General features: G+C 52.5%; 1 protein-coding gene across 5 annotated transcripts in view; it reads left to right on the forward strand.

Moving 5' to 3' along the window:
- The window catches only part of TFDP1 (transcription factor Dp-1), a 66968-nt gene that overhangs the window by 41638 nt on the left and 3233 nt on the right, over positions 1-22097 (forward strand). For all 5 annotated transcript variants that reach the window (XM_017519747.2, XM_017519745.2, XM_017519748.2 and 2 more), the window contains exons 4-10: positions 9360-9466; positions 16239-16360; positions 17466-17631; positions 18111-18254; positions 18730-18798; positions 20116-20267; positions 20664-20830. In XM_017519747.2, coding sequence (XP_017375236.1) covers positions 9360-9466; positions 16239-16360; positions 17466-17631; positions 18111-18254; positions 18730-18798; positions 20116-20267; positions 20664-20830 — 927 coding nt within the window. The remainder of the gene's footprint in view (positions 1-9359; positions 9467-16238; positions 16361-17465; positions 17632-18110; positions 18255-18729; positions 18799-20115; positions 20268-20663; positions 20831-22097) is intronic.

A 22097-nucleotide genomic window follows, 5' to 3' on the forward strand; every position in this document is an offset into this window, starting at 1 on the left:
AAAAAAAAAAAAAAAAAAAAAAAAAAAAAAAAAGGTTGCACAAGTTGCAGGCATGACATTTTCTTTGCAAGTGATGAAGCAGAAATAACGATGACAAAGTTCACTGTTTTATTTGCTTGGAAATGATGAAGTGTGTCACTATGGTGTGGAACTCAGATTCCTCCTGTTAGGCTATATGCAGTAGGCTTTCTTACCACGTGTGGGCTGTCTCCTTTTCCATTCTTACTTACAAGTCTGTAACAGGTTTAATTGAGCTGAAGCGTTGGATTGCAGGGATCAGCAGGGAACATATTCTGGCATTCGTGGCAGAGCTGAACATGTTCTGGTTTCCATCTGGCCCGGCAGGGTAGTGTGTTTCCCCTCTGCTCGCCCCGCGTGCCCTGGCCTTCTGATCCGACCCAGATGAGCCTTGGGATGGTCAGCTCTGTCCCCGGGATCACCAGCCCTCACCTGGTGTTGATTCCACTACACGTGGTTAAATTTGCTTTTGAATCAGTGACATGTTCATGTTTTAAAATTTTGAATTATGAAAAGGTGCAGAGAGGTTTCCTTTTTTCCTCTTCTGCCCATGTGGGTGAGTACCAGTGTTCACTTCCGGTGTTGGTTCCAGATAATTCTATTTAACAAATAGAACAGTTTGTCGGTGTTTGCGTGTGTGTGTTTGTGTGCGTGAGTGTGTGCACGTGTATGTGGGGAGTGTGCATGTTGGTGTGTTGTGCGTGTCAGGAGCATCCATGCATGTCTGAGTGTGCATGACTTATGTGTTGAGTGTGCATGTGTGTTGTGTATGCATGAGTTTGTGTGTGAGTGTACCTGTGAGTTTGCATGTGTGTGTATACATATGTTTGTGTGCATGTGAGTCTTATATGTGGATTGTGCTAGTGTGCATGTGGAGTGCGTGTATTGTGAGTGTGCATATGAGTTCATGTGAGTTGTGTCAGTTGTGTATGCATTTTGTGAGTTGTGTGTTGTGTGAATTGTGTCAGTGTGAGGTGAGTCGTGTGTGTTGCATGCGGGTCGTGTGCATGAGATGTATTGTGAGTGCATGAGTTGTGTGTATGCAAGTTGTGTCCATGTGAGTTGTGAGTTGAATTGTGTGCGTGTGAGTGTATGTGAGTTGTGAGTTGAGTGAGGTGTGTACATGGTGTGAGTTGTGTGCATATGTGTGTGCGAGTTGTGTGAGTTGTGTGTATGTGAGTGTGAGTTGTGTGTGTGCGCAAGTTGAGTGACTTCTGTGAATGTGCGTGTGTGTGTGAATTGTGTGCACGTGTGTGTCAGTGTGCAGTCCTCACCTCCCCGACAGACACCCGTCTTCATTAGTGGGCCCCCTTGCCTCTAGTTTGAAAGGAGGTGGGGCGGTCCGGGCAGGGTCTTTGGCCCCCTTAGATGGAGCCGTCATGGGTGCCTTCTGAGCTGCCCTCTGTGGGAGGTGGGCACACTAAGCGAGCAAGGCTCTGCCTTCCTCCGTTTGAGCCCTGGGAGCCCAGGGCCTGGTCGACAGCACTTCAAGGGCTGTAGAAGCCTCCCTTGAGTCAGATCTTGAGAAAGGACAGGAGCTGTCCAGGTGGGAGTGGATCGGGGGAGGGTGGAGGAGATGAGCCTGGCTGAGGTTCCTCGTGGGTCGCTGGCCCTGGTCCTCCCAGCTCTACTCCACGTCATAGCCTCCTAGGGCCACTTCCTCTCTTCCTGCTACTGCTGTGGGGGCCCATGTCCAGGTCCACCCATGTTTGTCAGCGTTCTCTAGAGAAACAGCCACGGGGGTATGGGGATCCTGGATGGGAATGGGGATCCTGGGTGGGTGGGGATGGTGAGCCCAGGAGAGGATGGGGAACCTGGGTGGGGACTCACCGCAGGACCCAGCGTAGCCATAGTGGGGCTGTCAGGGTGGAGCCTGCAGGGTGGTTGATGATGAATTCCTTTTCTGGGAAAATGCACGTGTTGCTCTAAAAGCCTTCAACGGGTTAGACGAGGCCTACCCGCATTGACCGTGGTCCCCTTTGCTTAACGGCTCCTCTTCCAGGAGCTCCGCGGCAAGTCCTCAGCCGGCCTCTGGCTGAATAGGTAGAGCATCACCAGGCTGACATAGAACTGACCGTCACACCGTTCAAGGCTCAGAAAGCTGCTTTCGTCCCAGAGAAACGCATCAAACTGGAGACATTTTGCATCTGCAGGTTCCCCAAGGACGAGAGTCCCAATGTGGAGGTTTCGACGATAAATTTTACATGGGCCATTTTAGTTGTCACTGTTTGGGTTGCCCATGATTGTTTCCTGAGAGCACAGTGCTGGTGGGAACATTTGCACACACACTGTATGTCTGGGGATTTCATGTCCTCACCAGCGTTTGGTGGTGTTGGGTTTTTAGGCTTTCTGGGACGTAGGTGGGCTCTCATCCGCATCACATCTGTGGCCCTGCAGTGCTGATAGGAGCTGTCCTCTTGCTTTGCCTGGTCCTCCCTGCCCCCGTCCCAGGGTGACCTGGCCCCATGGCTGCCGGCACCCTCCTCCCTGGTGTGTGCAATCCTGCCCCATCTGCACCTTGTCCTCAGGGAGCCCAGTATGAGGCCACAGGTGGCCCGGAAGTGTGCCGTCCTTCTCCATCTTAGCCACAGATCTCCCGGAAGTGTGCCTGTCCATCTCCATCTTAGCCACAGGTGACCTGGAAGTGTGGTTGTCCATCTCCATCTCAGGCTGCTTCTGCACCTCCTCTATGCAGGGGTGATCCAGGCTCACTGAGAATCCATCCACACTGTTCCTGAAGGTGTAGGTGCTCATGTAGGCCAGGTACGGGGGCTCATGCCAGAAATCCCAGTGTAGTGGGAGGATTGCTTGAGGTCAGGAGTTTAAGACCAGCTTGGGCAACAGAGTGAGACCTCATCTCTACAAAAAAAAAAAAAGTAGCCAAGCATGGTGATGTGTACCTATAGATAGTCCCAGCTACTAGGGAGGCTGAGGCAGGAGGATCACTTGAGCCTGTGAGGTCGAGGCTACAGTGAGCTGTGATTGTGCCACTGCACTCCAGCCTTGGGTGACAGAGCCAGACCCTGTCTCAAATGAGTAGGTTAGTCGTGGTGACTCACACCTGTAATCCCAGCACTTTGGAAAGCCGAGGCAGACAGATTACCTGAGGTCAGGAGTTCGAGACCAGCCTAACCAACATGGCGAAACCCCCTCTCCACTAAAAATATACAAATTAGTGGGCGTGTGCCTATAATCCCATCTACTCAGAGACTGAGGTGGGAGAACCACTTGAATCTGGGAGGTGGAGGTTGTAGTGAGCTGAGATTGCACCTTTGCACTCCAGCCTGGGTGACAGAGTGAGACTCTGTCTCAAAAAAAAAAAAATATATATATATATATGTAAAATAAAATAAATGAGTAAACGTGTAAGTGTCAATTTGAGCATGCACTTTCGCAGCTCTCACGTGGTGTGTCTGGCATACCCTCCACGCCCTGTGGTGGCTCCTGTCTTCAGTCACTGGGGCCCATCCTGTCGTGCTGTCAGCAGCTGTGAAGAGTTTTGCTGCCGTTTTCTCGTAGCGTGCTCATGATTTTTAACATAGTGAATCCACAGAGAGTGCTCAGACACAGGCCGTGGCTGTGTGCGGTGCAGGCTTACCCTGTCTGCGGGCACCGGGCCTGGGTCCCTCAGTTGCTGCTCATCTGGGAGTGCCCAGCACATGTGGGCAGTTGATTATATGTATATTTTCTCTTAGCCCAGAATGACTGCTTTCTAAGGAGCATCCGCCTTTGTTGATCTTTACTTTCCTTCTGCCTCAATCTCATGTCTCGTCTTCAGGACTCTAAGGGGGGAGGAAATTTAGCAATGATGTGTGGTCGGAAGCTTAGTGTTGCTTACATCATTCCTGATGCATGGTGACTGTTGCCTGTGAGCTGTGCGCCTCGCTCCACGCACACACATGGACTGTGGGGGAATTCGTTCTGGTCTTTGTACAACTCTTAGGAAGGGGGTTATAGGAAGGCAGGGTGTCACTTTTGGTTGGCCTTTTCAAACTGCCAGCCTCCTACAAAACCGTCAGGAGAGGCCATCACTATTTCTCTCTTCCTGTTTCTCAATTTTTAACCTGAAGGGCATTAAAAAACCCAGCATTGGGCCAGGCACGGTGGCTCACACCTATAATCCCAGCACTTTGGGAGGCCGACGCGGATGGATCACGAGGTCAAGAGATCGAGACCATCCTGGCCAACGTGTGAAACCCCGTCTCTAATAAAAATATGAAAAAATTAGCTGGGCGTGGTGGCACGCGCCTGTGGTCCCAGCTACTCAGGAGGCTGAGGTAGAAGAATTGCTTGAGCCCAGGAGGCAGAGGTTGCAGTGAGCCGAGATTGCGCCACTGCAGTCCAGCCTGGTGATAGAGCAAGACTTTGTCTCCAAAAAAAACCCCAGCATCTGTTTTTAGCCCAGTAGAGACGATTCCATGGTGTAAGCCTTGTTCCCAGGTGTGAGCCAGTGGCTCTTGGATGCGGTGCTGCTCCTTGGAGCCGCAGGGCAGCTTCCTAGAGCCCTGTGTGTTTGTCCAGAGAGGTTTGTGGGAGGGACCTGGGCCGTGCTGTGAACTTGGAGCAGCACCCATGTGTTCGGAGGAGCGGGTCCTGCTGAGGGCACAGCCACATTGGGCACAGTAGGTGTGTGGTTTGTGCAGCTGAGGCCTCTGACAACTGCCAGAGAACAGCTTTTGTGTGGGGGCTACCTCAACCTGCGTCCCAGGAGCCCGGGTCTTCTGAGTCTCGGTCGAGCCTGGGGAGAGCAATGTCTCCATGCAGCGGGTGCCTGGCTGTGGTCCCTTAGGCAGGAGCTTCCTCCTGAGTGCTGACAACAGAGAAGAATGCTCTGTTGTGGCCGGTCAAGTGTGCACAAATGCTGCTTGCGAGCTGGCCACGGAGGCACTCACCTGCAGAGGGGCTGTGCTTGGCCAGATAAGCAAACAAAATATCTCCAGCATGGTGGGCAAAATAGCAACTCTTAGACATCTGGCTTTGACAATGTGAAGATGATCGCGATTGTTTTTCAGAAAATACAAAACTTCATGGTTTCATAATTTATCTTAAACCCTATAGATATTAATAGAATAGGGTTAGTAATGATAAAAATGTGAATACTATATTTAGACTCCTTTTTCTGTTAATGGATTATAGCAACTCAGACCATATGCATTCTTAACTAATTTTCTCTCCAAGAAAGGGCTTCTCCATTTAAAATGCTGTATATAAAATGTTTTTAAACAGTTCCTTCAAAAAAGGCTATGTAGTTGCATTTTACAGTTGAAACAATATCATTTCTATTGAGTCAGCTTGTAGGCCTTGCCTTAATGTGACCCAGCTTGTCCCTGAGATGTTAGTCTTCCCCCCTCCCATGCATCGATTGTATGTGGCAGTCTTAGCAAGAGAATGTGTGGGGCACTCTACTTATATTGCCATATTAAAACTAAATGATTGGTTGGGCGTGGTGGCTCACACCTGTAATCCCGGCACTTTGAGAGGCCAAGGTGGTTGGATTGCCTGAACTCAGTAGTTCAAGAGCAGTCTGGGCGATGTGGCGAAACCGTCTCTACAAAAGTACAAAAATTAGCCAGGTGTGGTGATGCCAGCCTGTAGTATTTGCTACTTGGGAGGCTGAGATGGGAGGATCCCTTGAACCCTGGAGATGGAGGCTGCAGCGAGCTGAGATTGCACCACTATACTCCAGCATTGGTGACAGAGCGAGACCCTATCTCAAAAAGACAAAACAACTAAGTGAAATGACGCTCTACCCTGAGATGGACAAAAAGCAGAAGGGAGTGGCAGCCTGGCTGGCACTGGTGCATTTGGACTGGAACGTCCACTTCGGGAACTGGGCGGACTCTGGGACAGCGGCCCCTGGGACCCAGGCTTCCCTGGAGGCAGGTGTGCTGAGAAAAACAGCCTGCAGTTCAGTGGTAACAAGCAGCATTTTCCTATGACATCTGTGTTCATAAGACCACTTTGTTATAGTGGAATAGCATAATAACATTTGAGGAAATCAGCCAGATGTCTCTATGTATGGGTAAGTCTGAAAAAACAGTGTTGGCAGAATTGCAGACTGAGAGCCATATGATATTTTTCTACGTTTCCGAGTCTCACAAAAACAGTCCTTCTATCCTTAGGTTCAGCATACCCTGGAAAAGTATTAAAAACGAAGTGAGTGCGTCCCCATGGGCCCTGGGAGTTGTATGCAGGGCAGAGTCGAGGGGCGGCTGAGGATCTTGGGGACTGTAATTTTATCTCTACTGCTTATGTCTCTGGGAAACTTGAAGCAGGTATGTTGATAACAGTGACTTTTAGGTGTACTGGAATCAAACTGTCATGTTATTGTTTGTATTTGAAGCTTCTCAGTGAATAGAAACAAGAAGTCTGTCCGGGCGCGGTGGCTCACGCCTGTAATCCCAGCACTTTGGGAGGCTGTGGCGGGCAGATCACCTGAGTTGGAGACCAGCCTGGCCAACATGGTGGAACCCCGTCTCTACTAAAAATACAAAAATTAGGTGGGAGTGGTGGTGGGGCACCTGTAATCTCAGCTTCTGGGAGGCTGAGACAGGAGCATTGCTTGCTGCTTGAACCCAGGAGGTGTAGGTTGCAGTGAACCAAGATCACGCCACTGCTGCACTCCAGCCTGGATGGACAGAGCAAGTCTCCATCTCAAAAAAAAAAAAAAAAAAAAAAAAAAAAAAAAAAAAAAAAAAAAAAAAAAAAAGCCCACCCACCCAGCCCTGGTCCCCAGAAGTCACTGCCCTTTCTAGCCTGTACTGAGTGTGGGTTTGAGAAGTATTCAGGGAGGGCCTTGCTGCTTGCTGTGACTGGGTGGGCGGTGTGAGCTCAGTTCTGTCCCAAGGCCCTTCTGAAATGCTGTTCTAGTGGTTTGTCAGCCTTGGGATTTCTTTCTTCTTGTTACTGATGCACATACCCTGCCCGTCTGTCCTGTAGAGACTCTCCGTGACCCAGGGGTGCTGCTGGGTTGATGCTCGTGTGCCACTCAGAGGTCCTCTGTTGGTTCATGTCTAGGCTGGGAGGGGCCCTCTGTTCTTGGCAAGGCCTTGGGCTCCAGAACCCTTTATCTGCAGCTGGTTTGGGGGCTCAGACTCTAGGTGGACAACAGAAATGAGTGGGGACGCTCAGGGGCCTTGGATGTCCGTGTGAATTTGCTCATCTTGCCCTGGGTATCGGAGGAGGGATCCTCTTCCCTCTGTGTGTTTCTCCCCCTTCCTAGCTGTGAAAACCCTTAGCAACCCACCCCAGCCTCACGGTGCTGGCCTCGGGCCCAGAGGGAGAGACCTGGTTAGAAGCACAGATGGTGTAGGCAGGCCTGTTGGCTGGCCTGTGGACAGAACAGATGGAGGGCAGGCTGGAGGCCCCGAGGGCTTCAGCTGCACCTCTGTCTCACAGCCCGCCCACCACCTGAATCCCCAAGTCCTACCCACACTCCCCACTAGGGCAGGAAAGGGGAGCCCCAGACTGAGACCCCAGAGCGTATGGTACCTGTGGTGCTGGTGGGCAGGTACTGTTGCTGAGCTGGGCGGGGCCATACAGGACGGAGAGAGCCGCCTGGGCTGCTGATGGGGAGAGTGATGTGTGCCACTGGCTTTTGTGAACAAAGAGGTCTGTTCCGTTCTTCCCATTTACTGAAATTAGAGAATCGTTCGCAGATTTTAAAAGGTGTTATCTTTTTAAGGAATCAATTTAATATTCTTGAAAACTTACTGTTTACTCGTCTGCATGTGGATCTGGAAAGTGATGTTTAATTATGTATTTTAAATCATTCCCTGCATAGTAGAACATTATTTTTGCTTTTAAAATGGTAAGCATTACACAGTGTATATGTGTATCAAATCATCACTTGTACATTTTGAATATATACAGTCTTTATTTTTCAATTGAATATTCTAAAATAGAAATATCTTTCACACATATAAAACAATTAAAAAGTAAATATTTGCTTTTCTTAGGATATACATTTTTGTTTTTGAAAGAAAATTATTCCAAAGCAGATCATCATATTTTAGTTGCAGAAAAGAATTTTAAATATGTGTTGATACTGCTCGGTAAAAACAGACATTTAATCCACTCGAATCAAAAGGCAAATATCTTTTTAATAACTTCCTAATGATCTGTCTTGGTCAACTTGGGATGTTAAGAGAAATTATCAAGTGTTCTTATGTAGCAGCAAAATTCATTATTTAATATATCCTAAAGAAATGCATAAAAAGCAATAGATGTTTTTAAAATGCATGAGTTGTAAAGGTCCCCAAAATGAGACGTAAGATTGCAAAGGCAACGTATTCCAGAGTCTCACCAGTTTATGTGAGTCATTTTGTTGCTGACTGGTGGGAATGAAGGGAGATGCTTTCGAGGAGGCTCAGGGCCCTGCAGCTCTTCAGACGGGCGGCTGTCTTGGGGACTGGGCATTTTTAGAGGCCCGAGGCATGGCGAGATCAGGGAGTTCTCCTCACCTGACGTTGTCATGACCCGAGAGTCTGTCTTGTCCTTCACCTGAGGGTACCGTGCATTTTCAAATGGGGGTCTGTCCGCTCAGCTCCCCCGGCCATGGGGTGTGGTGCTCCGACGGGCGCCCTGACACCACTCCTGGGCTGCGCTGACCACTCAGGCCCCCCACCTTATTCCCGGGGTGCTCACAACCACCTGGTTTATGGGTTTCTCTGTTCTCTGCTCGGTGATGCCATTTTTGGGGATTTTATTGTTACACGTCATTTTACCATTTATTGTGTGAATGCTGCCATGACTCTTGCCCACTGCTGCATCCCGAGGACCTTTTGCGTGCCGCCGTTGGAGGAGGGGGGGTTCACGTCTCCTGCAGAGGCGTTCCCCACTTCCTTCGCCTGTGTTGTGAGAGCACTTGTGTGTTTAGAGGCTCAGCCTCCATGGAAGGCACACTCCTTTCTAGGGACAATTGTGGTTCTCCTTTCTAAGGAAAGTGGATTATCAGATTTGCAAACTAGTTTTGCAGCCATATAGAGAAATATTGGGATAAAAATTAACTCTCGTTTTGGAATTCTGCTCCATAATTGTCAGAATCAGACTTTTCCAGGCCGTGGTGCCACCGGCACGTTCCGGAGCAGACGTTGCCAAGGCCTGAGCAGTGGGTGTTCAGCCTGGGTCCCCTGGGCTGTGTCAGCATGCCCCCCACTTACAGTTTTACATTGAGAAATAAGCTCCGTGGAGGTGTTTGCTCTTGAGCCATGGATTTCAGACAGTAACAGTGGGGAAAGCTCAGCATCTCTGACTGGAAGCGCTGTCTTGCTGGAACGGTTACTTTTAGGCTGAATTTGGAAAAGGAGTCTTGCCCTTGACCTGGTGTCCTTGTGTTGCAGGCGTGGTGTCCCTTGTGGCCGTTCACCCCTCCACCGTCAACCCGCTTGGGAAGCAGCTCTTGCCAAAAACCTTTGGACAGTCCAATGTCAACATTGCCCAGCAAGTGGTAAGGCACCCACAGGAGCGGACAGTCGGGTGGGATTGGGATTGCATGAGCGTGGCTGGGGGTGTTCCCAGGCGTGATTGGATTTGGGCTCTGGTGGCAGCCTGGGGCCTTCCCTTCATCAGGGATCCCACGGCCAGTGCTCGGTTTTCCACAGCCCTCTGCAACTGCGCTTGTGCTGTTGTGGGAGAGGTGATGGCACCTCCTGCACTCCTGTGCGCCGCGGCCCATGCCATCCTTCCAGTAACTGGCAGGAGGTGGATGGGGTCGCGGCCCCGGCCAGAGGCAGCTTCCTCTTTGTGTCAGAGCTCATAGCTTTTCATCTAACAAGGGCTTCTGACATGTTGGGCCAAGTGTTGGCCCTGGCCCTCCTGGCAACAGCGGGCTGGGAAGCCAGGGAGAGGTAGGGCCCTAGCCGTAGCCGTGCGTTGGCCCTGGGGCAGTGACAGCAGATGCTGCTGCCTCCCGCACACAGGAGAGGAGCGCGTGGGCATCTGGAGGTGGCACCTCCCCCTCCTCAGGCCACTGCTGGTAGCTGATGCTGCTTCTGACAATGCTGTTTCCTGTCTCGTGTCCGCCCTCTGCATCCTCGATGGTGGGAGCCCATCCGAGAATCCTGCAGCCTTGCCTCACCAGAAATGGGGCCCCAGGCACCTGGTGGGCAGGTTTGGCTGTGACTGGAGCTGTTGTCGAGGGACACTGCCACCCCAAGGCTAGGACGGGCTTCCAGACCTTCCTCGGGACTGGTTTATGGTGCCTGAGGCTCCTTCCTGGTCCTGTGATGGTGCCGAGGCCCTGCTCCTGCAGGCCCTGGGCTGTGGTGACGTAGCGCCTCTCGCACCCCGGCCTCCTGGTCCACTCCACCCCTCACCCTGCTCCGCCCATGCTGTGGCCCTGTCTTCCTACAAGGATCTAGCACCCCCAGGTGGGATAAGAATCTGTCCCTCAGGTGTCCCCAGGTGTGTCCCATGGGTCCCCAGGCATCCCCAGGTGTCCCAGCCCCTTTGGGGAGCTCTGTACTGAGCTGTTTTATGCATCTCCCTTTGGTCTGATCATGTTTTCTTCAGAGAACAATGAGCACATACCAGGGATGTTTTGGTCATTTTCGTACTTTAGTCTTTACTTGATATGCATTCCTGCTATTTCCATTTATTTAAATACACTTGGAATTCTCCGGATTCTTTTTTTTTTTTGAGACGGAGTTTCGCTCTTCTTACCCAGGCTGGAGTGCAATGGCGCGATCTCGGCTCACCGCAACCTCCGCCTCCTGGGTTCAGGCAATTCTCCTGCCTCAGCCTCCTGAGTAGCTGGGATTACAGGCATGCACCACCATGCCCAGCTAATTTTTTGTATTTTTAGTAGAGACGGGGTTTCACCATGTTGACCAGGATGGTCTCGATCTCCTGACCTCGTGATCCACCCGCCTCGGCCTCCCAAAGTGCTGGGATTACAGGCTTGAGCCACCGCGCCCGGCCGGATTCTTTAACAGATCTTAGGATGTGAGTTTTAAGAGAGAGCAGCCTGTGGGTCACAGCCTTGGGACCTGCGCGGGACTCTGCTTCCCCGAGCCCTGCCGCGTGTGTGCTGCGTGCAGCTGTCCTGAGTGAGCAGTTCCAGATCCCAGGCAGCTCTCATGGCCCCTTTTCTGCCCGTGGAAGTTGACAAAACTTTGCTCTGCAGAAGCTGTGTGGCCGTTGAAAGTGGCGGTTTGTGAAAGCCCTACCACGTTATACAGCTGATCACAGCTTCTCAGTAAAGGCCATTTTGATAAAAGCTAAAAATTCCGTTTTTGTTTTGCTTTATAATTAGTTTGATTATAAGTTGGATTTTATAGGTGAGTTTATCATGGTGAATAATTGTAGCACCACTTCTGTCCTTACTGCCAGTACGAATGCATGGGAGGAAAATGAATGGGAAGATTGTCTTACCGATGTGCTTTAAACTTCGTCACTGAAAGTCAAGTTCCTGATTTAAATTCACCTGTTCCGGTGGAGCCTGTCATTGCTGTTTTACACTTTGCAAAATCGCAGTGATGGGAATTAAAGCTGACAAATGGCAAATGTCTCTTAAACCGTTTTATATACCACAGGTTTACAACAAATGGGACAGGCTCATTCTGGCTCAAGGGATGGGGTTCAGTCCGGCATGTGAGTGAAAGCGGTGGGGGGGTCATTAGATCTCTGATCTTCACCAGTCAGCAGGCACAGCACTCATCAAGGTCAGGGTCTTTTGAGGTGCAAACACCTGTGAAGCTTGTGGCGCTGCAAAGCTTAGCACATGCACAGAAGAGTGTGTGGGGCAGACGTGCTCTGCCGGCAGGAGCAGCAGCCTGTGTGAGCCCCTGGCGAGAAGCAGCCCCCACACCCAGGCCTGTGCCCCAGAAGGCAGCGTCTGTGGTCACAGTGGCCCTTCCTTTGCAGCTGTGCTGCTGGCCGTGGCTCTCTGAGCACTGCAGTTAACCTTGGTCCATCTCTAGGATTCTGTGTCTGGGTAGGGCCACGCTACACCGAGACATTGTAATCTGTTTTTAGAGTGTGTGAAAGGAAGATGCAAAAAGCGTGTTTGTAGGGCAGAAGGGATGCCTTAAATCAGGAGTCCCCAACCCCTGAGCCTGTTAGGAACCGGCCGCACAGTGGGCGATAGAGCGTGACCGCGCATGACTGCTGAGCCCCGCCTCCTGTCAGATCAGCGGTGGTGTTAGATCCTCATAGGTGCATGAACCCACTGTGACCTGCGCATGCAAGTGAGCAGCAAGCGTGACCGCCTGAGTCCCGCCTCTTGTCAGATCACCTGTGGCATCAGATTCTCATAAAAGCGTGAACCCGACTGTGAACTTCGTGTGCAGGATCTAGGCCATGAACTCCTTATTAGAATCTAATGCCTGATGATCTGCAGTGGAACAGTTTCTTCCCAAAACCACACCCACCCTGGTCTATGGAAAAACTGTCTTCCATGAAACTGGTCCCTGGTACCAAAAGGTTGGGGACTGCTGCCTTAAAGCACCAAGGCTCCCTGAGGAGCCAGTGAGGTGGAGGGCTCCTGGGGGAGGAGGGCTGGCCGCAGGCAAGGCAGACCCCCAGCAAGGTGGAACCCCGGCAGGTCGTCTACTGTGATAGGCTAGGCTTAACGCCTCGTGCCTGTTTTCTGATTGCTGGGGTGGAAGCTGCACAAGCTTTAGGGTCAAAAGACTGTTTGAAGCCATGTCATTGGCCTTCTCTGATGTGCAGCTTGGATTCCAGCTGTGAGCACAGTAGGAAGAGAGACCCCTCGTGACGTGCAGTGCCTGGGTCATCTCCCCTGCTCCCCCACGAGAGGTGGGTAGGGGAGTCACGAGGGCAGAGCCCATCCTCTGGAGAAGCCGCTATTAAATCTGAGGGATGAGGAGTGGGTGTCCCTGTCACCTTGCAGCCCTTGCCTGCCTCTTGCTCCCAGAGGGCTCCTGGGTCTCCTGGAAATGCCCGTTTGGAGTGAGACCCGCCACCTCCCAGCTCTGGGCAGCACCCCTCAGGGTGCTATGGCCACTTCCCCCATCCAGGGTCTCTGCCCACTGCTCCAGTTAGTGTGGCCACTACCTCCGAAATCTCCTTTCCTTTCCTAGGGGCCGAGCTCTGAACTATCCTTCCTGGCACTGTCCTGTCCACCCTCTGGCACCTCCTTGGTTCCTGCTTTCCCTGCGCTTCTGCCTGCACACGCGCTCCAGGGCTTCAGTGCGTTGCTGTGGCTCCTGTGGCTGTTGAGCGTGGCTCCTGGTGTAGGGAAGTAAGGCTTGGAGCCTGCCCCATGTCTATTGAATGGAGGCCGGAAGGCGTCCTGTGGCACAGGCGGCCGGTCCAAGTTCAGCCGGCTTCCCGTGCACCAGGAAGGAAACGCATGTACCTGCACCAGGTCTGGGAGTGAAGCCGCCGCGTCCCATTCTTGGGAGGGTTGGCTCTAGGCTGCCCCGGCGATGCTGACTTGGCTCACAGGGTTGGTAAGCGGCAGGTAATGGGTGAGGAGCAGGGACAGTGCTGCGGAGAGGCAGGGAGGGACCTGCTACGTGGGGCACGCAGAGGAAGGCGCAGGCGCCCCTGCCCAGCCCCGTGCGGGTCTGATGCCACGGCGCCTTCCACAGGGAGCAGTTAACGCAGGAGAGTAAGGAGAGCTTCCTGCAAGGCCTGGCCTCTGTAACGACACGTTCGCAGTGCACCGGCCGTGCAGTCTCGGGGTGCCTCTGGGTGTTGAGTCCTGTCTTCCAGGAAAGGTTGTTGGTGAGCATCCTTGAATGCCTGGTGTATACCTGCCCTCTGGCTTTTTCTTCTTCCCTACTTACAGTGGGTTTGACCTGCGATTTTTTTACTTTAAGATGGTCCCATAGCAACTCATATTCGGTGGAAACTGCTTCCAGTGCCCATGTGACCACCCTGTTTTTCACTTTGAGTGCAGTATTCAGTGAGTCTCATGAGATACCCACACTTGACTAGAGTGGGCTTTGTGCAGGGTGCTTCTGCCTGACTGGGCTAATGTGCGTGATCTGAGCATGTGTAAGGTAGGCTGGCTAAGCCATGAGTGTGGTAGCAGAGGTGGATGGTCATACATTTTGACTTAGGGTATTTTCTTATTTTTGTTTTTGTTTTTTGAGACGGAGTCTCACTCTGTTGCCAGGCTGGAGTGCAGCGGTGCAATCTCGGCTCACTGCAACCTCCGCCTTCCGGGTTCAAGCGATTCTCCTGCCTCAGCCTCCCGAGTAGCTGGGACTACAGGATGCACCACCATACCCACTTAATTTTTGTATTTTAGTAGAGACAGGGTTTCACCATGTTGGTCAAGATAGTCTCGATCTCTTGATCTCATGATCCGCCTGCCTTGGCCTCCCACAGTGCTGGATTATAGGGGTGAGCCACCGTGCCCAGCTGACTTAGGGTATTTTCAGCTCACATGGGGTTGTAAGTCAGAGCTGCTGTTTGTGAGTCGGTTTGCTCCCGAGTGGAGGACAGCGCCACGGCGACTGCATCTGTCTCGGGGCCAAGATCCAGTGCCTCTCGTGGTCCTGGGGTTCCCGGGGAAGGGAGTGGACCCATGAGGCGGGTTAGAATTGTGTGCAGGACTTCTCCAGCCCCCTCTACCTGTGCATGTGGTATGCTCAGAGCCAGCCAGCGCTGCCCAGCGTGGAGCTGGCAGGTTCTCAGTCTCATATCAACTCCCGGAGAATGGCATCCCCTGAACTCAGTGCGGGAAGCTGTGCGAGGCCAGTGCGCTCAGCAAGCAACATGGGCTGCAGGGCCCTGTTGTCGGCTGTTTAAATCTCCTATGTGGCCCAGTGCCCTAGCAGCACGCACACACGTACTGAACAAAACAAGTTTCCCAGGACATCCACCCACACCAGGAGATTGGTCTTTTTTGTTGTTTCATTTTGCAGAAAATTCCCTAGTTTGATTTCATGGCTTGCTGATGGGGTGATCCACAGAAGGCCACACTCTGATGAGTCTCTGATCATCAGAGACATGAGTGTCAATTAAAAGATCAGTCCCGTTGAAATGTTTTTCTTCTCAGGAGCTGACATGTGATCTGGCCTAGGGATAATTGGAAAGTGTCCCCATCAGCTGCTGCCAGGGCCACCGCGGGTGATGCATTTATCCCTCTAAGAAGGGGAGCCGGGGAGGGCACCAGCTTAGAGTAGCTCAGGAAGTCGGCCACATGAGGCCCCCCCAGCATACAGGTGTCCAGCTCCAATCCCTTTAACAGAAACTGCATGTTCACACAAGCAGTTTAATCGCTGAGGCAATTTGATTTGTTGTGAATTGAATGACTTAACATTTACTGAGAAATAGTGTTTCCAGTTTAGATAAAGTCATGCAACAAGATCTCTGAAGTCAGTTTTATTTGCCCCCACGAGGGAATGTCTGTGTGTCCCCTGGTATTAACACTTGTACATCCATGATGGAACTAAAGTGATAAGACTTTGCTAAAACAAACCAGCTAGCAATTTCCTTAAGGAAGAGACAGTTGTTGACATCTCAGGTGTGCCGTGGGGTGGGGTGGGTGGGTCAGCGTCCGCACTGGCATTGCCTCTGGTGGTTCCCCCCAGAGGGGCCCAGGTGTGTGAGCCCCGGGGACTCGTGGACTCCCTTGCTCCTTGCTTGATGCTGTTGTGGGTGCCGACTCCCCCGACAGGGCTCCAGGGTGCAGGGTTACCAGGTAACCCTGGCTACCTGGTTGTGACAATACGATGGTTGTCACCGTGTAGGTGTCACCCTGCTGGGCTGGGGGAGCAGCTGCTGTCACTCTGCCTGTGCTTTTGTCTTTTGAGAGCTGTTTTTGGCTTCAGGCCTCTTTTTAGTACTGTGGAAGGGTACAGTTTCATCCTCATCCATATCACTAAAAAGAAGTAAAAGAGGGTGAAGGGAAAACTAGAAACGTGCTGAGGGCCCTGTGTGGAAATCTGATCCGCCCCTCGTTCAGCCCCACCGTTAGTGCTTTGTGTGCAGTTTGGGGGTCACTCTCTGCCCTGTTCTGTCTTGGCTTGCTTGGGTTGTCCGAAGCTTCTTGTTGCGTGTGTCTAATTTGAGAAGATGCCTGTGGCTGACGAGAGGAAGGTGAGCCACGTTCAGAACAGGTGTGGTGGTGCCGTCACCGTGTCAGACGCGTCCACTGCCGGGCGTTTTTCCTGCACTGTCGTTGCTGTTCACTGCAGTTAATGGAATTCAGCAGTGGCTGTGGATAGCGAGCAGATGGTGGGCATGGAACCCTCGCCGTGTGGGAGGGGACTGACTGACTGAATTGTCTTTTTTGACTGTAGGTAATTGGTACGCCTCAGAGACCAGCAGCATCAAACACCCTCGTGGTAGGAAGCCCACACACCCCCAGCACTCACTTTGCCTCCCAGAACCAGCCTTCCGACTCCTCACCTTGGTCTGCCGGGTGAGCACTTCCCTCTGGACCCTTAGAGTTGTAGGATTGCTTGCGGTTCGCATCTCCACCTTCTCCTGGGCCACGCGTGTCACATAGTTGTGCGATGGGGCTCCCACGTGCATTGATGTCAGTCTCCAAGTGTTACCCATCATCCTGCCCTACACAGGTGTGCAGCCAAGGCGCACTGCCTCGGTCACAGAGAAGTCGGGCTGGGCACTGCCCGCCCCACTTGGTGTCTGGTGTAGTGAGTGGGTGCTCTTTGAGGGGCTGGCAGCTCTTGACCAAGACGGGTAGAAGCTGGCCTTGTACTCGCTGCAGGACCTGAGACTTTTCCTCGTCTGCGCTGGGAGCACATGGGACGGATTTCAGCCTCTGACCCTGAATTCAGCCGCTATGGCCCCTGGAGTTACGGCCCCTGCGGGTGGTCCCACCAGAGCTGCTCCTTCCACTAAAGCAAAATCTGACGAGCTGTGTCTTTCCTTAAAACACACACACGCACACGCACATGCACACACACACACACACACACACACACGGCTACAAAATCATGCCTGTGTCAGTGCCTGAAGCTTCACCAGTTAGGAACCGAACCTTGAGAGGCCTTTCCTGCGATGTGGGGACTGGCCAGAGTGTACACAGTTGGGTTTTCCCCTGACCTGAAGCACACCCAGTAGTTTGCAACTGTTGTCAGGCGGCCGTCACAGCCATATGAGATTATAGTCTGCTGAAATTTGTCCTAAAAATTCCCAAATTTACACGGAGATGTCCCATCGTTCCTGTTGCCAGTTGCCCTCTTTAGAAAAGTGGTGCTTGGTGTACTGACATGCCTCCCACATGCTGATTCGGGCCCTGGGAACGCCTCCTGTTTTCCCCAACACTTGGAAGGATGGAGGTGCAGCCTGCCGGGGAGGCACTCGCCTTCTGACCTGCAGAAGCACTGGACCTGGGGGCTCGGCTGGGGGTCCTGGCCTGCTCACGTGTTGGATCTGCTGCACCTGTGGGACGTGGCCCCTTTTTGTGCAGCTCGTTAGAGCTCTCGGGTAAAAGCATTCCGCGATTCTGCTGATGCTCAGGAGTGCTGACGGTCGCTTCTTTTTTCCTTTGTATTTTGAAGGAAGCGCAACAGGAAAGGAGAGAAGAATGGCAAGGGCCTGCGGCATTTCTCCATGAAGGTCTGCGAGAAGGTGCAGAGGAAAGGGACCACTTCCTACAACGAAGTGGCGGACGAGCTGGTTGCGGAGTTCAGCGCTGCCGACAACCACATCTTACCAAACGAGTCGGTAAGTGTGTGCCGGGGGGCTCGAGAGGCTGAGTAGCCAAACCTGACAGTGTGGCACGTTTTGCCCTTTTAAAATTGGGAACAGTTAAAAACATACAGAAAATTCCAAGTACAGCACGAAAGAATTTTTCCCAACCCATTTGCTGGCAGGATGCTTTGTCATCTCTGGTGAGTGAGCACGTGGGCTGACTTTGCCTGTCCACTGGCTTCCCCTGCCCAGAAATGCAGTAACGCCCTCCTCACCCGCTGGGCTCCACCCTCGACGGCCCCCAGCTCCCCTCCTGGCACACACTCGGGCTTTGCACAGCCCTGTCTCGGCCTGCGTCATCCGTAGGGTGGGAGCGCTCCCCGAGGACATGTTGGGGTGACAGCTCCATGAGCGGGGTGCCCCTTTAAGCCAGTGCACGTGGCCTCCAGTTTCAGATGGGATCCACAGGCTTTTTTGGATCATTTGGAAGCTCCACTCCCTGTCATCCGCAGGCTTATGACCAGAAGAACATAAGACGGCGCGTCTACGATGCCTTAAACGTGCTGATGGCCATGAACATCATCTCCAAGGAGAAGAAGGAGATCAAGTGGATTGGTCTGCCCACCAACTCGGCTCAGGAATGTCAGAACTTAGAGGTGCCCCTTCAACCTTCATGTTCCCTCTGGTCTGTGTAGATGTTTTTGTCGTTGGTCACTCAGTCGGGTCTGGGCTCCGTGCCCTTGTGCTCTATGTGTCTGGCTGGCAGACGGTCATGTAGACAGACATCTCCCTGCGATTCTCAGTCTCGGCTGTCGGGAGGGAGTGTGGCTGGCCCAGACCCGCTAGAGCGTGTTAAACTCTACTGTAGGTTAATTCTGAATCCTAGTTTGTGGGATTTTTTTTTCTTTTAGATACCATAGTTAAATCCAAGAAATGAGAGGGGAGAAGGTATAGTTTACAATCAAAGAAAAACTCACCTGTATCTTGTAGCACCTGCTATGTCTAGATTTGTCCATATCCTTTCGATTAAATTCAAGGTAAACATAGGTAACACTGTGAGGATGTGGATTTTAAAATACGCTGTATGGAGCAATTGTGATGATTCTCCACTTGGGTGGTTTGTTTTTGAAGGTGGAAAGACAGAGGAGACTTGAAAGAATAAAACAGAAACAGTCTCAACTTCAAGAACTTATTCTACAGGTAAGAGAATACTTTGGAGGCGGGGTAATTTTTATTTTACTTATTTAGTTTTATAACAGCAACATACCACCTTGGGTTACACTCCTGTGTGGTAAATGAAATGACTGCTTTAAGATTCTGAATGTGAATTTCATGAACATTCCTTGAGTTCATCTCATGGGTGTGGCAACGTGGGCCTGGTTCCCAGAGCGAAGTTGTGCTTGTACATGCGTGTGTGTGTGTGCCTGTGTGTGTGTGCCTCTGTGTGCATGCGTGTACGTGTGCGTATGTGCATGTATGCATTGTGTATATGTGCATATCCCTTGTCACAGTGTCTAAACAGGCAAAACACAGCTGGAGGGATGACTTCATGCAAAAGCAGCATTTGGAAAATCCCCTCAGAGGTGCTTAACTCAAGGCCCAGGCGACAGGCGAGGCCTCTAAAACTGTGGTGGGCACTGTGCACCTGGGTCTTGACAGTGCTGGTCAGGGCCCTGGAGCTGGCCTCCCCTACCTCCCATTGATTGCTGAGGGTGGGGGGCACCCCTGGGGATCCCGTGTCTGGTGTGGAGGGGGTTGTATGCAAGATGCTCGCTGTAGAGCTGGCTGCTGCCCTGACAGAGGTGTGCTTAAGCCCTCCCAGAGGGGACGGTGTGGCGGCCGTGGTGATGGAGGCTCGTGGGTGGGAGCTCCTTGGGGGCTGCGGAGACTGTCAGGAGGGATGGTTCTGCCTGCTAGTGTCCTAGTGCCTGCCAAGCGGGGTGAGACCCAAGGTGGCTGGGAGCGGAAGGGATTCTCCTGGCTCTACATTAAAGCAGGGAAGCTCTTTCCAAGTGGAACACTTGGTTTGGGGCCCTGAGGCCCTGGTCCTAGGTTCAGCCTTGCAGGGCCCATTCTTCCCGAGAAGCACCTCTGCAGCACACGGGCTGTTTCGTGTTCCACTTTCCGGGGTGGGCGAAGTTCTCAGCACAGCACCCCCTCCAAGGCTGTCACCCCATTGGTGCCACGGGTGTGGGTGGTCTCAGAGGTGAAGGACAGCAAGGAATTGACTTCCAAGATTGGTGTTTAGTTGAGCGCCCTTGCCACAGAGGATGCCTTCATCCGAGGCACGGATGGCCACGCGCCTGCTCTCGCCCAGTTCTCCCCTCAGGATGCCATTTCCTGAGTGCGTTTCTCCAGGGGTTGCAGGGGTCAGCACTTAGCGGCTGGCGCTGGCCTTTCAGATGTCCAAGCCAACTCCTCGCTGTTGCGTGGGCACAGGGAGGGCTGTGAGGACCCCTTGAGCACAGGGGCTGTGTTCTTGTGCCGCCATGTGCCACTTGGCTCCTCTTTATTTAGCAAATTGCCTTCAAGAACCTGGTGCAGAGAAACCGGCACGCGGAGCAGCAGGCCAGCCGGCCGCCGCCGCCCAACTCGGTCATCCACCTGCCCTTCATCATCGTCAACACCAGCAAGAAGACTGTCATTGACTGTAGCATCTCCAATGACAAGTAGGTTGTGGGCAGGGAGACGTTCCCTGGCTGTGCATGTCTTTTTGAGGGTGCTGACCCTGTTGGGATTGTCCCTAGGACAAGTTTTAAATTTTGCACAAATTGCTGGGGTTGCTGTCCATCATGGGGCGGTGGGAGGCAGCCGCCGGGCAGCAGGTGGCAAGTCTGTGTCCCAGGAGCGCATGCCTTAGGGCGTGTCCTCCTGGAGAGAATGAGCCTTGATTTGCTTCTTATCTCATTTACTTCTGAGTTTATAAGTTCTATGAGGAGATGCCGATGACTGGGAACCTGAAGGCTGTGTGTGGCGGGCAGCAGGTCAGCTGTCCTGGCTCCACGCTGGCATGCAGTCTCTCTGCTGGGAGACCCTGTCTTTCTGACTGTGCCTTTCCCCTTCAGATTCGAGTATCTGTTTAATTTTGATAACACATTCGAAATCCACGATGACATAGAAGTGCTAAAGCGGATGGGCATGGCGTGCGGGCTGGAGTCCGGGAGCTGCTCTGCTGAAGACCTTAAAATGGCCAGAAGCCTGGTCCCAAAGGCCCTGGAGCCGTACGTGACAGGTCAGCGGTTCCCAGACAACCCGGTGTGAGGAATGGGCCCAGCCTCGGATGGCTCCCTCCCCTCCTGGCTCAGGGCATGTCTTGCTGAGATTGACAGAGGGCCTGGAGCAAAGACAGAGGGGCTATGAGGGGCATGGGGGTGGGGTGCGGCTGGGGCGGGGTCCAGCCAGTGCCCTCACTTGCTGGATACGGGGCCTTGAGTCTTCAGGAGGCTTGTGTGGATTTCCCTTGTGGTGCCACAAGGAGGAGGTGCTAAGTCAGGATTTTACCCTCCAAGTAGGCCCAGAAGTAGGAGAAGCTGCCGGGCGCGGTGGCTCAAGCCTGTAATCCCAGCACTTTGGGAGGCCGAGGCGGGTGGATCACGAGGTCAAGAGATCGAGACCATCCTGGTCAACATGGTGAAACCCTGTCTCTACTAAAAATACAAAAAATTAGCTGGGCATGGTGGCACGTGCCTGTAATCCCAGCTACTCAGGAGGCTGAGGCAGGAGAATTGCCTGAACCCAGGAGGCGGAGGTTGCGGTGAGCCGAGGTCGCGCCATTGCACTCCAACCTGGGTAACAAGAGCAAAACTCTGTCAAAAAAAAAAAAAAAAAAAAAAAAAAAAAGAAGTAGGAGAAGCTGAGATTCTTTGAGGAGTGCAGTTGGATTGCTGATCCGGCCCACCCCCCGCCCCCTGATGGTAGCTGATTGGTCACTAGGGCAAAGTGACCAAGAAAAAGCATTTTAGCATCATTGGCGGCCTTCTCTGGAGGGCCGGGAGCACGGGAGCTTTTGTTGAAGGGACTTTTTATCTGGTTCTGGTGAATTCTTTCCTTGGGGCCATAGGGTCCCAGCCTACTGACAACAGGGTGGCTTTAAGGCGAGAAATTGTGAAGGTGCTGTATCTGCTAATCCTTTTCTTGTCGGCCTAAACTTTGGGTGTGGACTTACTCCCCGAGAGGGTCAGAGATTCCTCCCTGAGCTCCTAAACCGTCCCAGGTCTTGTGAAAATCTGGCTGGTCCATATCGTCAGCTGACAGTAGGGTCTGGCTGCCCATGTGGGCTGGGCCCTGACCCGCCCTCTGTCCGGTGCTCCATGGAGCTGCCAGGATGGGCTGTAGGAAGAGGGTGTCAGCTTACTCCTTGATCGTCCTCATCATGCTGGTTATGATACTGACATAGCAGCACATATGTGCTGTTTGTAAGTCAGTGCGTGCAGGTATTGCAAGGCTGTTCATGCCTTTTTAGGGAAGACAGGCTATGTGACTGCACAGCGGGTTGTCCT

Source organism: Cebus imitator, unplaced genomic scaffold, assembly GCF_001604975.1.
Source record: "Cebus imitator isolate Cc_AM_T3 unplaced genomic scaffold, Cebus_imitator-1.0 Scaffold773, whole genome shotgun sequence".
Classification (NCBI taxonomy): domain Eukaryota; kingdom Metazoa; phylum Chordata; class Mammalia; order Primates; family Cebidae; genus Cebus; species Cebus imitator.